The sequence below is a fragment of the Sphaeramia orbicularis genome, chromosome 12 (assembly GCF_902148855.1).
Source record: "Sphaeramia orbicularis chromosome 12, fSphaOr1.1, whole genome shotgun sequence".
Classification (NCBI taxonomy): Eukaryota; Metazoa; Chordata; class Actinopteri; order Kurtiformes; family Apogonidae; genus Sphaeramia; species Sphaeramia orbicularis.
Window position 1 is genome coordinate 20,774,782 of NC_043968.1, and position 16,268 is coordinate 20,791,049.

Genomic DNA, 16,268 nt, shown 5'->3' on the forward strand with positions numbered 1-16,268 from the left:
AAACTGTGTGACATTCAAAGAGGATTGGAACGAATATACTTTTTTCCAAGTCTGTACAATGTGACTTTGAACATAAATCAGAGCGTCCGTTTGTTGAGTTCATGTCTTTTTCAACCTTTTTCTTTTGTCAAGAGACCAACAATCACAAAAGACCATTTTATGTGTGTTTGTCATCTACATTTCTTGTCCAACTTTACCTCTAACTTTTCATCAATACAGAATTATTAGTACTACATAACATTTAATATCTATCTATCTATCTATCTATCTATCTATCTATCTATCTATCTATCTATCTATCTATCTATCTATCTATCTATCTATCTATCTATCTATCTATCTATCTATCTATCTATCTATCATCTCAGTCACTTTCAGATGCACTTTGGTGATGTTTGTGAATTGTGCTGATCAGTGCTGTTACTGTGAGTTCAGCACAGTAACACTTGAAACATTTTAATGAGCTTGAGTTATGCTGTTGTGTTTAGAAAAAATGGGTAGCTTACTAAGCTTTAGGTCACATGACAAAAACTCTTATATGTTAATGCTGTTCTAATAACATTAAAATAAATCTGAAAAAAAAAAAAAACACTGAAGTTTTATGTGTGGAAGTCAATAAAAAGGAATCTAGAAAGAATGTAAAAAGGCCCATAGATGTTAGGTTGATGTGTATTTAGTTAAGATCATATTTTGAACATTAGCAGATGAAGTAAGTGTTAAAATTAATGTATAGTAGTAAAAATGTTTCCTTAATTGAAATTAAAAGAAAAGAAGAGTTTTCAGTAAATTACGTGAGAATGTTTTTTAACTTCTTTTTAACTTCCTTCTCATTTTGAGTCTTCACAAACTGAAATCATAGTGGAAATGGGATCTAAAGTCAGTTTCTTCAATAAAAATCATCATCAGTGTCGTCCTTCCCCTCCTTTCATCTGTAATGTAAAATGCTGTAAATAGAAACACTTTAAAAGGTTTTGATAATCAGCAGCAGTTGCTGGGCCTCTCTTCAACTCTCTTCATATTGGCCTTGTATGGGGAAGTTTGCCCGGCTGGGGGGTCCCATTTAGATTACGGTTTGTCCCTAAAGACCCTTCTTCAGTCAAACCATCAGCACATGTCCTCTCCCCATCCCAGACAGCTGTTGTATTTAAACTGCCTGCTCCCAGATAATAACACATTGCAGCAACAGCATCACACAGAGAGGGGAAAGATGGTATGTGTTGGAATTAGTTGAATTTTATTTTAATGCACTGGTTGTTTTTCAGCATATATGTTAATATGTATTTAATTAGGCCAGCAGGAAGACAAAGAAGAAGGAAGGGGGTGCTAAAAGGGCCCAGAGAGCCTCGTCCAATGTCTTCTCCATGTTTGAACAAACTCAGATCCAGGAGTTCAAAGAGGTAAAATACTAGTTCCCCTTAATACTCTGTTGTTCTTTGACATTTTTTCCTAGCTTGTCTCATCCTTCTTGTCAGGCATTCACACTTATCGACCAGAATCGAGATGGATTCATTGATAAAGAAGATCTCAAGGATACATACGCATCTTTGGGTTCGTATTCCTGATTAAAAGCTGACACACTGGGCTTTATTTGTAGCCGTTACCCATGTAGATTTGATCTGAATGTGATTTTCACAGGTAAGCTCAATGTGAAGGACAATGAACTTGAGGATATGCTAAAAGAAGCCACTGGTCCCATCAACTTCACCATGTTCCTCAACCTGTTTGGAGAAAAGCTGCATGGTGAGACTAACTTTTACAGGACATGGTAGTTTCTTAGCAAACTGTAGTGTGACAGTGCCGCAAGCAGAGGAGAGTCATCAAGCACAATCAAAGTCTGTCTCATTATCTATGGATTATTTTAAGTTTGACGGAGTCTGAAGCAGCCACTTATTCTTACTGATCACATCCGACCAAATAAAGCTGTTGCATTGACTCCTCTTAATTTACTGAAAAGAGATAGATGATCTTATGGCTTCAACTTTTTATCTGTAACAGTAAGAAAAGCTTCTCCTTTGGAAGTCAGCAGCATTTCATGAAATCTGTATTAGTCAAATACTGTATGCCTTATATTTATACTAGTTTTTAGATTTTTGTGTGCAGTATTCATGTCTTTATTTTAGAAGAGCCAGGATATGACTGGAAACAATATTAGACGGAAAGGAAATACAACAGTCACTTGATCGAGAGTAAAAGGGACTAACCACACTGACCCTTTAAAAATGAGTGATTTTTTTTGTTTTATTTTTAGGCTGGAATCATTATTGAAATAAACTCTACATTGTCTGCAGTATAAAAAATGTCATTGATAGTAAGAAAAAAAAATACATAAACTCTACAAAATCTACAAACACATTTTTATGTTTTCTTTATACAGGTACAGACCCTGAAGATACTATCCTGAATGCTTTCAAACTATTTGACCCTGACTCTAAAGGCTACGTACACAAAGACGAGTAAGTTTTCAGCTGTTTATTTCAGGGATCTTAATAAATTTACCATGAGACAAAATTCATATGTATGCTTTTCCATTACAGGTTACAGAAGTTACTGATGACACAAGCAGACAAGTTTTCATTGGAGGAGGTAATGAGTCCATGTTGCTTAATACTAAAATTTTGATCCTTTACTTTATTATATGTTTCTTGACACCAAAAACAATATACAGTAGCGGAAAAAATTGTTAGACCACCCTTGTTTTCTTCAATTTCTTGTTCATTTTAATGCCTGGTACAACTAAAGGTACATTTGTTTGGACAAAAATATTGATAACAATAAAAATAGCTTATAGTAGTTTTATTTCAGAGCTGATATCTATCCACTTTCCATATTTTCTTGATAATAACCAAAATTACATAAGTTCTTGCATCAATAACTACGGCATTGTACTGCCAAAAACAGTGCTTTTAGGCATTCCATGTTTTCTTTTCTGTGTTTTAGTCACATGATACACACAGGAGTTAGTACTTGATTACATAACCATTGTTTTTGATGACTTTTAATGGTCTAATATGTTTTTCTGTGACTGTATAGTTCTATTGTTCCAAGAAGCTTGATAAGGACAGGCTTTACATGCTGCTCTTACTCATTAAACAGATCCTCAGTCATGTTCATTTGTATTATTACAGGTAAAGCAGATGTTCCAGTCATCCAACATTGATGCTGCAGGCAACCTGGATTACAAATCTCTGTGTTACATTATCACACATGGGGAGGAACAAGAAGAATAGAGATGATATGAGCCTTCTTGTCATATCTATGAACAATGATCTAACTGTTAGAGTTGGCGTGGTGCTCTGTTTTGCCTCTTTCAAATAAAATGAGAGAAATCACAGAAAACTGACTTAGTATTTATTGATTCTTTGAGATTGAGGGTTTGAGTTACAAAGATTTTTCCATATACAAGTTAGAAAAATATAAAGTGTACCTTTATATAAATAAGGCACTCCAGCATTCATTATAAAAGCAAAAAATATTAACATGTCCATGAATCACTTTAAGTACGTCAAACAACTTCAAGTAATTTTAGTCCAGTGATGAGCAGCCTAGTGCAATATTTTCCGATAACAGACGTAATGACTGAGTGTGTCATCGGAGAACTTTATGTGGGTCCCAGTGAAGTTAAAGGCAGGCCGACGCCCGGGCATCTGTGAGGACGTAGAAGGCCAAGGAGTAGGCAGGAAGTTGGAGATGTTTGCCTGGTGTCAGAGGAGTTCCTTTAAGGTCGGGAAGAGTTTTGTCATCTACCATCTTTAACACTTCTCCATTGAGTTTGACAGACCTACAAGAAGACACAGTTGATTTATCAGTCAACGCTACTGAATTATTATACAGCCATTTATTATATTATACCTTCAATTAATTCAACAAAACAATTACAAATCTAAATGTAATTAATGCAACACTTAATTTAACTTGTGCCATATTAACAGAGGTTTTGCCAAATACTGACCTATGACTTTAGATGCTATTTAGTTCTGATTTATTTGTTTTTTTTAATATTGTGCACATATTTCCTGAGTTTCCTTGTTGTACTTTAATAAATACATGAGAAAGAAAAATGTGTGATCATTACTACACTGCAGAACCAAACAAGCTAATAATGCTCTGAGAGGTTTGCATCGTGCTGTAAATATCAGAATGTTGCAATTATAGTTTGTCACCTTAACCTGTAAAACCTTCAGAGAGGGGTAAGTAGTATTATTGGATGCTGAGAAATGTCTGAGCTCCTTCATCAAACACTGGATGAGCACAGTCTCTACAGTGGATTCAGAGGAAAAACTGGGCCACCAAAAAACTAGATAGCACATGATTCTGTTTACCAATCAACAGAAAAATGGGCATGTCTTCTGTCTGTCTAAATTTAGCACCAAAAACTGATCTGAACCAATTCAGCCAATAAAAACTATTTGAAGTCCGGCAACAACCACATGAGACTGGTAAACATTTTTTAAAAGCTTCACAGAATCAAAATTAAAAAGATATTCTGCCAACACTTCCAAGCTGTTCAGAAATTAAATTAAAGCTTATCCCGAATGATAGTTGCATAACTACAGCATCTGCCACTCTACCTGCCACTGTTTGATCAGCAACTGATAAAGATTTATTGCCACTGGACTCATGTGCCCCCTGTATGGAATTTAAGCAGGCTGCACCAGTCTTTTCTGATGTATCACATGTGGCAAAGCAGCATGGCCAAATGAAGCAGAGATCCAATCTAGTGATGTGTTCAGGTGCCAACCAGTCAGTTTAGAAAAGTGGAGAGTTTACCATTTTCCATCAGAACATTGTAATTAGGCAACAGACCGTATTACCATTTAGTTATATTTGGCAGCAGAGACCGTTTATGAAGTGAATAAACTGCTATCACCAAGTAATGAATCTTAGCTCATACTACAATTACATTAATGGTAAGAAACTTTAGAACACTGCAGTCCTCTTAGCAGTCATCCTACAGTCTCCTTACATGAGCCCACTTTCTGTGACAAATTAACCACTGACCGATTGTGTATCTTGGTCATATGATGACTTTCAGAGTTAAGGTGACTGGCAACAAACCAGTGTGCAATGGATTCTGGGAAAACTAAACAAGCCATGTGTCAGCAATTTTTAGAGGAGGCCAGATAAGTGACAAAATGTGACTTTTCACATGACGTGCTGAGAGAACATTTCAGGCTAATGCAGTGATAAATGGTTCTATTGAGGAGATGCAGGAGGACTGGCACCTGGAATAGAGGCCCTCCTCCCCCGACTGGGCCGACTCCAGGACAAAAGCCTCCACTGTGCTGAAGGAGATGTGTGCAGGCAGAGAGATGCTGGCTGCCTTCTTATTCAGGTTCATCGCCATCAGTGTCACTGCTCCATTTCTATAACTAGGAGGGGAAAAAAGCAGTGGAAGAGGTTATTTACTCACAAATAGCTGATTCAACATGCATTTTTTTATCTTAAAGTGTGTATACCTTTTTTTGTTTGTGCAGTGCATATAAAGTCGAACTCTTTTGCTCCGAGCTACATTGAAAAATCCCTCAATAGTCAAAACCTCTTGTCCAACAAGCCTCTTGTAAAGAACAGATAACCAATAATCCTAAAAGAAGATGGAAGACACAGAGCATGTGGTTACACTGCATGTACCAAAACGACAAAGTGGAAGTGATGGTCATATCATTTACATTACGTAATAGTTTGTAATATCTAACATAATAAAATAGGCTTTTGTGGAGAGCAGAGCAAGCGGAGTATATTGTAGCATTTGACACAAACTCATGATGTTGTTACAAAGAACATTTTAGTAACAGCTGCCTGTTTAAATATCCAACACACACACACACACACACACACACACACACACACACACAAAACTAAGGCAACTTAATGGTCAGACTGGAAATAGCAAATGCATTCATCTGGTTCAGCCTCTCTCCACTCTCATGCAAATGTGTTTCCATCTCCTGTAGGGTTAAGTGAAAGTAGCAGCACCATAAAACTAAAAATACAACATTAAAAAAAAATGTGTCTTATCTAAATTTACCAAAAATTTACTGAAGCTCATAAATATAAGCAGCAAAAATTCCTCATAAACTGACAAATGGTGAAAATACAGTATAAGACTTAAAAGCACAGGAACTAGTGCCAAACTGCAGATAAAAACATTTTAAAAGGCACATTTTTAATTAGAGACTTACAGGAAGAGGGTCCAGATTGTCATCAACCAGGTGGTAAAAACCAGAGCCAATGAACACCTGTCTCATAACAACGTCCAAGCCAAGTTTGGCTCCAAGGCCTAATTTATCCAACCACCTGTACAGAGCAGACATTCAATAAAATACACAGATATTAGAATCAGACCATAAAAACCACACGTCTTACTATATACAATCAGCAGGGTTTCTTTATGGTATGTCATAAGACCAGGGCAGCTGTGTACTCAGTAAATTTAATCCACCACGTCATATTCCTTAGAAATCAAGGCTTTCTGAAATGTGTTCCACATCACTATTTATGTGCTTTTGCTACATTTTACACTATTTCTCAAAATACAGAGAATGCAGAGTAGAAACCACGAAATAAGTTCATCAAACCATAACAATTTTTCACTGTTTGTGTTAAGTCGAAAGCTGACAGCAATTTGAGAAATTGGCAAAATCACTGAGGAAATGAATCAGCTATTGCTTTAAGGATCTCTAATGGATATATTATAACAGACGTAAAAACGCTGCTGAATAATCGCTTGTCTTTTATGGTTTTCCACAAAAAACTCAATGACATCGTCAAAAACCTGTTAAACCAACATCTCCTCTCGCTTGACTCAGTGAAAAATCCATAATGTTTGAATATCATTAGCCTCATATCATCCTCAAGGATAGAGAAGTAAAGTTACGCAGATATCACAATATGGCCGAAAATAGGACTTTGGCAATGATGCAATGAGGCTAACGATATGTATGTATGCTGTTAATTTCAAGTGACTGGACATTCTATCTATCTATGTTTCCATACTCTGATTGCATTATTCTGCTCACAGGCCTTAAGATGGCCACAGAGAAACTTTTCCCTTTTTGCAGAAGAATGTGAAAACATCCCAACAGAGGTAAAAGCTAGAAAATCTAATTTTGCACAGTTCAATTCAAAGATACAGAGAAGGAGCATGAAAACATATTCCTTTTTCAGTGGAGAGGCACTTTTACAGAGCAGAAAACATTAAGACCCAAGTCACAAATAATTTTAACAGCCCTGATTTGTTTGAATGACAGAGTGTGTCATCAAATGAAACCAAGCATGGACGTCGAACAAGGTCATTGTTAAAACCCAAAATCTGAAATGATATTTTTAGCTGACGCTTAAATGTAAGTGCTCTCTAGACGACATAGTAGAGTAATGTTAACTCTGACACTTTTGATGCTGCAATAAAACAACTGTCACTGAACTTTAATGTTGGAACCAAATATTTGAAGAACTAAAACTTAACCACTTGTATGAACTCACATGAACCCTGCTACGAATCTGTCAGACAGCCCTGCAGCTCCACCTCCAAAGGCAGAGCTCGTCTCACCGAGCCACACTTTCTTTCCTGGAGACACCTGCTCTACTTTCTAAACCAGCAGAGAAATAATAAAAAAAAACTGTTAAAAATGTGGACATCGAGCACAATGATGTCATTTCAATATTACACCATTACCTGCAGGACTTCATTGGTCTTTAAGGCCAGGGTGTCCAGGACTTCAGGATCTAAAAAGTCCTCCAAAGATGTGTCTCTTCCATTCACATAATAACTAGGAAACAGGAAGTATGTAGAGTTATTACGTAATAAACTGAATTTTTTGTGGACAGCGCTAAAGTTCAGAAAGACAAACAGAAATGTGTTCACATAGACACATGAATCTGCAGTTTGAAAAAAAGGCCGACTCACTGGTGCCAGGTACAGGCATCAACTGCCTCAGTTCCACTCTGCAAAAACCTACAGCAAGAAGACAACAGAGATTTAACATAAATGAGTCAGCTGTTCATAAATGTATCCTGTCAGCAGGTAGGTACAATGCATTTGGTTAACATTAAACAAAACAGCCAAACCATTCAATAGTCTACATTCTATTTACAATTATCTGTCACTCCATCATAATTAGTGCTCAGTCTTCATTCCACAACAGCAATGTCCAAGACCCACAACTGGGAAAACCAGTCAAGGAAATGCTTCTTCAAATTAGGTAAGGTCTGCAGCTCACATGTGACAGTGTAATCCAATTATTGCACAGAATTACAATTCAGCTCTATCCTGTTTCCTTCTGGTAGTCTGTGCAGCAGATCGATCAAAACCAAAGACCTTTTTTTGGACTTAAGCATTCTGTGCATGTGTAGCCTGAGATAACTCCTGTAACAGATCAGCATGAAATACACAATACATATATTATGCCTCTAGCATCAATGAAGAAGTGGAGGGTTATTTCTCTGCTTTTTTTAGTATCATTAAACAGTTCCGCTTGAATGTTACTTTCCCCCCCTAAAATCTTAATGAGTTAAACTATGTTAATGATGACCAGATTAAAGCAGATGTGGGCTTTTTTTTATTAAGTGGTCAATTGTTTTTTACTTATTTATGTTAATTTATGCTTGAGAAAATAGCAAGGAGTCATAAATCCTGAACATTAGAGCCTGAAATAACATATTGTTGAATAACTTCTATGAATCAGAATGAAAGTAAATAAACATGGCTCTCTATAGTAGTAACTTAACCCTAACTGCACAGAAAACATGGATATGGAGGATCTACATTTCAGGCACATTTCCTCTTCATTACATTGTTGAACTTGGTTTCTCTATTCAGCCTACAATATTACAGCCTCCATTCTAATCTGTTGAAGCTGATTCATAAAATGTTTTCTGTGGAAGCAAGAAACATACTATTGTGTCCAGAAATTATTCTGAAAAACAATGCAGGATGGCCTTGGTTTGGAGCATTCAGGAAAGTAGCTTGATTAAACTAGAAGCACTCGGAGAGCGCAGACCTCCGCCAAGGCTGATCAGTGGCCCCCCCTGTGGGCCCCCCCCACGCCAAGGAGGTTATGTTTTTGCCGGGTTTATTTGTTTGTTTGTTTGTCTGTCTGTTTGTCTGTCCGTTAGTGTGCAACATAACTCAAAAAGTTATGGACAGATTTTGATGAAATTTTCAGGGTTTGTTGGAAATGGGCCCCCCCCCCCGAGGGCCCCCCCACCCCCGATCACCACCAAAATTTAATCATTTCTTCCTTATCCCATTTCCAACAAACCCTGAAAATTTCATCAAAATCTGTCCATAACTTTTTGAGTTATGTTGCACACTAACGGACAGACAAACAGACAAACAAACAAACAAACAAACAAACCCTGGCAAAAACATAACCTCCTTGGCGGAGGTAATAATGTAACCTGCCATGTCTATCACACTGGTATTGAACAGGAGTGTATGTTGTTGACAGGTGCAATCATATTGTAGCTGTTTATTTCTATGGCAGTGAAATAAAATAGAGAATTACATTTGATGGCTCTAATCTTTCTAATAGTAACTTACTTTGCATTTTACATCCAGGTACTGTGTGTTCAGTGAATTACATGTTACAGACACAGAAGAATAAAAAAGTAAAAAAGTTATCTTGTAGGTCTCCATTCTCAATTCCTTTATTTTGCTTTCTTGTAGAATGACATTCATTGTATTTCTGCAGACATAAATTTATATCATGCCCCACACCACTCACCCCTCTAGTATGTCTATCCTGTGGTCACGTGGCTGGCCGACATCCGGGCCGTACAATCCTGCATTGTGGTAAAACTTGGATTCTGTCATCATCTTTCTAAGATGGACAAAGTCCTCTCCGAGCTGGTAGCCATCCACCCGAATGCCTGCCTTCTTCTCATAGCTGTTTGGTTCTGAAGAAAAACACAAATAGTTTAATAACAGTGTTCAACAGGTAATAAACCTGGATTGCAATGCAATGTCAATAAATGGCTCTTGATTTTGGCTAATATATAAGAAGAAACAACATTTTACAGCCTTAGCAGACAAAAAAAACATCCTTTATGCGGTGTGAAATGATATCATGAATAGCTTACTTGATGAAAAAAAACAAGGAAATGAAACTAAAATTGTATTGATGAGCAAAAAGCAGAATAAATAAGTAGATTCCTCCTCAGTAAAACAGATTTATAATAATAAAAGTGTTTGTGAATGTCTACCATTGCCCAGCTCCCAGGACATCCTGTACTGTTTGGACTCACAGTACTGCATCAGTGATTTGGCGTTGCTGCCATTCCAGGTGTTGTCCGCCGTCCTGAGCAGAGCATTCAGCCCAAAGATCAGATCCAAACCAGAGCAGTTGGTGAAGGAGTGCAGCTGATCTACTGTGTACTCTGCCAAAGATAGACAAGACAGTCACAGCAGTCAGACACCAAGGCTGCACCTGAAGTGTCTAAAATGTCAGGCTGATCAAGTACCTGTGAATTTGACTCTTTTATACTTCCTCTGCAGGTCTTCTGTCTTCAAGAGCACTTGCTGTTGAATCCATTCCTTCTTCAGCTTGTCCTCCAGCCACGGGGGCAGCTCTGCTTTATCACAGGTTGGTTCTGACAACAGAAGGAAGTAAACACAGATTAAACAGCTCTGGAGGTGTTGAAAAACAGACCAACTCAAGCACAGTTTTTACACACAAGTGGTTAAATCTGCCCCCCGACTGAACAACCACCACCCCCAGTCTAATGGACAGTGTAACTCAGTGCAATAATCACAACACATGCACCTTGTTTTTTTTTTTTATCATACCTTGTATATATCCTATACTGCTTGTATATATCCTTATTTGTTGTACAGATTTCTCATGTGTAGTATAGAGTTAGCTTGTTGTACATTTCAGCAGTTTTCGTAGTACTTTAGTAGTATATATTTAATATTTTATCTTGTAGCTTTTGAAGAATAACTATAGAATAATTACAGTATTGCTCTGAACTGCTCTAAAATGTCACATATTTCTCTACTGATGAAGCTTGTCTCCCAGTAAACTCATGGGCCCCAGTACTGATAAGATTTAGGGTCGGTTCTGCTCACTGAAGAAGATATTGTGGCTACAGAAGCTAGGACCTTGCATTCCAACAGATACACATCTAAAACAAGTCATGACACTTTGTGTCGCACATCCCAGCAACAAGACGTGACCTGACAGTTGGCAAGTCATGTCAACAGGTGAGGTCCAATCAGAAGATGGAGTCAGATTAGGTTGCGAAGTCCAACCCATTGTTCAGGGTGGAGTCACCCAAGAAGATAACTGTCAACCACACCCAGTATTCGGGGCTCTTTGACTCGAGTTCCTGCAGGAGCTCTTGTCCAGAGAGACCAGCGCTGGCTTTTATATTTCACATGTGATCAGAATAAATTCTTAAACTGAGACCAAATGCATCCTGAACTCGTCTTTAGAGCTTCTAATCAACGAACATGAAAAATCCTAACACTTTCATACATTGCTTATATTTTTTCAGTATTTTGTGTGATATTTTATACAATTCTTTTTGCACTGATTTTGCTGCTAAACAGAACAGAGTTGCTAAATGGATTTTCATTGTTCCTGTGACAGTGACAATAAAGACCTATTCTATTCTATTCTATTCTATTCTATTCTATTCTATTCTATTTTATTCTAATGCCCTGTAGGATCAGTAAAACATCCAACAATACCTGGAGTAAAATGTGAGTTCGGCCGATGACGCTGCTGAGGAGTGAAGACCATGAAGTCTTGTCTGGTCCCTCCAAATCTCAAAAATGCTGGCGTTAATGCTCTTGCAAGTGTTCTTATCTTTGGAGAGCTAGAACAGACCAAAAATTACACACAAACTTAAGATAAAAATCCTTAGAGGAAATCTAATAAAGGAAATAATTATTACCTATGAGATTACAGTGTAATGTTAGAAGGTTAGACAAAGAATGTGCAATAATTTTATAAACCATAATTTTATAAACAGCAGGACAAAGGACAAAAAAATCATCGTTGGCATTTTGGTGTTACGGTGATACAAGAAGGCTAAGTGAGAGAACATGCTCATGGAAAAGTAGGCCATTCCTACTAACACAGAGTTCAGATTAAAATATTTAGGCTAGTGCTTAAATTTTTTATAAGGCCTGATGAAAAAATTTAAGTCACAGTCAGAAGCTACTGGTCTGTTAAAGTGTTATATTATGGTCTAAAAGTCAAGACACATAATTCCACCAGTTCATACAGTCGTGGAAAAAATTATTAGACCACCAAAAGTCATCAAAAACAATGGTTATGCAATCAAATACAAACTCCTGTGTGTATAATGTGACTAAAACAGACAGAAAAGAAAACACGGAATGCCTAAAAGCACTGTTTTTGTCAGTACAATGCCATAGATATTGATGTAAGAACTTAAGTGATTTTAGTTATTATCAAGAAAACATGGAAAATGGATAGATATAAGCACTTAAATTATACTTTCATGAGCTATTTTTGTTGTTATCATTATATTTGTCCAAACAAATGTACCTTTAGCTGTACCAGGCATTAAAATGAACAAGAAATTGAAGAAAACAAGGGTGGTCTAATAATTTTTTCCATTACTGTACAAGTGAAACTGCAAAAAAAAAGTGTAAATTGAGGTTCTCGGCACATCATTTAGCAGACAAAACAAAAAATAAGGTGTTTCTGAGCTTGGACCACAGGCTAGAAGCAAAAAGGAGAAAAAACCTGAAGCACACTGGCAGTTTCAATGTTTTTTTTTAACGGTGCAAGTGTGGGATAGAAGCAATCTGCAAACATTTTGTAATCAATAAAAAATGTACTTTATAGCTAGAATATTTCATGTCTTTTTAGAACTGTTGGAAGATACCAATAGTGATATTTAAAATACCACTTTAGCCAACAACTGATGCCGATACCTATGTTTTATGTACTTTCTGCAACGACAAAATCTTCACTCTAAATGTTTCGTTTTTACAGTCTTTCACTCTTTCATTGCATTATCTATGAATAAAACCAGATTCAAACAGGAAAACCTTCATTATAACATGACAGATACATGTCAACTACTGTCATCAGTGAAATGCTGATACTGATATTGGCTGATGTCAGGAAATATGAACCAATACAGATATGTGGCCAGTACTTTTTGATTACAGATCACATTATAACTTAATTTATCAGAAATATGGCAGCTTGGCTTCAAATGCAGGCTATATTTAGTCAGTCCTATTCTCTCTTCATTTACAAGTCACATTTCCCAGATAGCAAAATCATTATGGCTTAAATTTGGTCCAAAACTGGCATGCCATTTTGGCAAAGTTCTGGGCAGATGTATGAGCCCTAAATGGCCCAAAATAGGCAAGCCAAAATCAAACCAGAAGGAAGTCAAAATTCACCCAAAACTAATTGTGGACTTCCGAAATATAGCCATAATTGTCCCAGAAAAGCCCCAAATCCCCATAATCCAGCCAAAAAGTAGCCAAAACTGACCCAAAGAGAGGCCAAAAGGAGGCCAAATGGTGGCCAAAATTCACCCAAAATTTGTGTTGATCATGCTTTTAAAATGAAGTGGGGTTTTCTTCTGGGTAGAAATTCCCATTCTTTGCGCAGTGTTTTGGCTTTACAGAAATATGCCAAAACACAACCAAAAAACATCCATATATGGAATAAGATATTGCTGCTCTTTAGTCAATCTTCTGGCTTGCCATAAACATGCCATACCATCCCTATACTTGATCCCGCTCTTTGCCCAGTCTTTTAGTCAACCACACATATGCCATAACTCAGCCATATATTGCTGGTTCCTCCATATCTATTATGGATAACCTTAATCATACCACAGTTAAGCCTAAAGGTTTTCATAATGCCAAAAGAAAGCCAAAAATGCCAAATGTATGCCATAATACTGCCAAAATATTTTTTGCTATCTGGGTTCCTGTATAAACCCCTGTTCACAAACCTCCAAAAACTACAGAAATCTAATTCACTGTCAGTCAAACTGAAACCAACAGATTGGAAGCCACTTATCCTGCCATATATGTGACAGATTTATCCTGTGGTTTTGACCATTAGTTATCCTATTAGTTCATTTCATCAGGGCCAGTTTCAAGCAGCATAGTGTAAAAACCCATCAAAAGCCTTATTTTGGTCAACATGTTCCCTCCAAACTGAGCCTAATATTTTATCTCAGTGTGGGATAATCTGTAGAGACAATCAGGAGGACTGGAGTGGATATAAGCGGCTTTGGAAGTTAGTGAAAAATGAAAGCACATTAAACGAGGGGACAATAAAAGGATTTTAGAGAAGTAGTGCAAACACAGACCTAAGCCAGTAAAGCCTCTAATAGTCCTCATGTCCACTGAGCATGGAGTTGGTGTTTATTAACACCTACCCTAAAAGGTCCATGAACTTCTCCTCTGAAGCCAAACTGGCGTCTATAGTGACGGACAGGAAGCGCAGGTCCACCCGGTGGACCACCGCAGACAGGTCCACCACCACCGACACATCCGCCAAAGCCGACTGGTTCCCATTAAAGTTACGGTTTAATCCGACGTGGAACCCATCAGTCGGATCCAGAACCAGAGTCAAAAGGACCAAAAGGACCACGGTGACCGACTTCATAACAGCGACTCAGATCCACTGAAACCCGAATGAATGTTGAACAACACATGAAATGAAAGACACAACACTTCCTGAAAACATCAGCAGTCTGTTGACGGAGGCACAGGAGAGAGAGAGAGAGAGGGAGAGAGAGGAGAGAGAGGAGAGAGAGAGGAGAAGAGAGATAGAGAGAGGAGAAGAGAAGAGTAGAGAGAGAGAGAGGAGAGGAGAGAGAGAGAGAGATGAGAGAGAGGAGAGAGAGAGCGAGAAGAGAGAAGAGAAGAGAAGAGAAGAGAAGAGAAGAGAAGAGAAAGAAGAGAGAGGCGGAGAAGAGAAGAAGAGAAGACATCGAGGAGAAAGAGAGAGAAAATAGAAGGAGGAGGAGGAGAGAGGAGAGAGAAAAGAGAGAGGAAGAGAGAAGAGAGGAAGAGAAAGAGAGAGAGAGAAGAGAGGAGCAGAGAGAGAGGATAGATAGAGAAAGAGAGAGAAGAGGAGAAGGAAGAGATAAAGAGAGGAGAGAGAGAGAGAGAAGAGAAGAGAGAGAAAAGAGAGAGAGAAGAGAGAGGAGAAGAGAGAGGAGAGAAGAGGAAAGAAAGAGAGAAGAGAAGAGAAGAGAAGAGAAGAAAAGAGAAGAGAAGAGAAGAGAAGAGAAGAGAAGAGAAGAGAAGAGAAGAGAAGAGAAGAGAAGAGAAGAGAAGAGAAGAGGCAGGGTTCACTGTTCACTGCACACACCGGTAATCCATGGACGGATCAGGATCCAAACCCGATCAGTACGTCTAAGTGGACTCATTCAGACCAGCACATTCACTATTATATCCTCCTGAGACCCACAACTGCATGTTTGTTTTCCTCCAAAAGCTTTAGGCAACTATATCTTATTTGTTTGTTTGTTTGTTTGTTTCCACCTATAAGTTTGCTGATTAAAGTATCAACATAATACAAATGCAAACTATTATTATCATTGATAATAATAATAATAATAATAATAATAATAATAATAATAATAATAATAATAATAATAATAATAATATTGGGTGGGTTTGCCCACAGTTTCCATGGTGGCCCCACATGTGTCTGCCCATATCAGAATCAGAATCAGAATCTCTTTATTGTCATTGTACCAAGTACAACGAAACTGAGGTAGCGCTCTCAGGTTCAGTGCAAGAATTTACAGACAGACGACAAATATCAGTAAGACAACGACAAATATCAGTAAAAGTCACAGTTATTTACAGAGAAAAGTATTGCAAACTAAGATATGTGTAAAACATAGAATTTAAGTTGTGCTAAAAACATGAGAAGTAGTGCAAATGACCTGAAAGATAAATATTGTGGAATAAATAGTGTGAAAAATAAATAATATGAGATAGTCAGATCTCTGATTCTGATATGGGCAAACACATGTGGGCCCACCATGGACACTGCAGACAAACCCACATGGGACCCTTATATGCAGCCCAAATGGAACCCTTCTGGGGACCACATGGTCATGCTGGCTCTGACTCATATTTTTATGTCTGTACACTACCAGTCAAAAGTTTGGACTCACCTTCTCATTTAAATGACATGAGATGGACTGCAGATAACCAACAAGTGCTCAGCGTCACTGGGAACTCCTTCAAGACTTTTGGAAAATCTTTTAGGTGACTACCTCATGAAGCTCATTGAGAGAATGCC

At 37.7% G+C, this 16,268-nt stretch overlaps 2 protein-coding genes across 2 annotated transcripts; one reads left to right on the plus strand and one right to left on the minus strand.

Moving 5' to 3' along the window:
* Positions 1-976: 976 nt before the first annotated feature.
* On the plus strand, positions 977-3,326 carry LOC115430089 (myosin light chain 5-like). The gene is made up of 7 exons (XM_030149979.1): positions 977-1,210; positions 1,290-1,397; positions 1,473-1,548; positions 1,636-1,740; positions 2,375-2,453; positions 2,535-2,583; positions 3,126-3,326. The coding sequence occupies exons 1-7, from the start codon at positions 1,112-1,114 to the stop codon at positions 3,225-3,227; spliced, it is 618 nt and encodes a 205-aa protein (XP_030005839.1). The 5' UTR covers positions 977-1,111; the 3' UTR covers positions 3,228-3,326.
* A 5-nt stretch (positions 3,327-3,331) lies between these two features.
* On the minus strand, positions 3,332-14,684 carry hpse (heparanase). Its single transcript, XM_030149978.1, has 12 exons — positions 14,383-14,684; positions 11,690-11,817; positions 10,459-10,587; positions 10,201-10,374; positions 9,723-9,894; positions 7,904-7,951; positions 7,673-7,766; positions 7,480-7,586; positions 6,180-6,294; positions 5,457-5,581; positions 5,223-5,369; positions 3,332-3,778 (listed from the first exon to the last, which is right to left on the minus strand). The coding sequence occupies exons 1-12, from the start codon at positions 14,610-14,612 to the stop codon at positions 3,619-3,621; spliced, it is 1,629 nt and encodes a 542-aa protein (XP_030005838.1). The 5' UTR covers positions 14,613-14,684; the 3' UTR covers positions 3,332-3,618.
* Between the last annotated feature and the right edge of the window lie 1,584 nt (positions 14,685-16,268).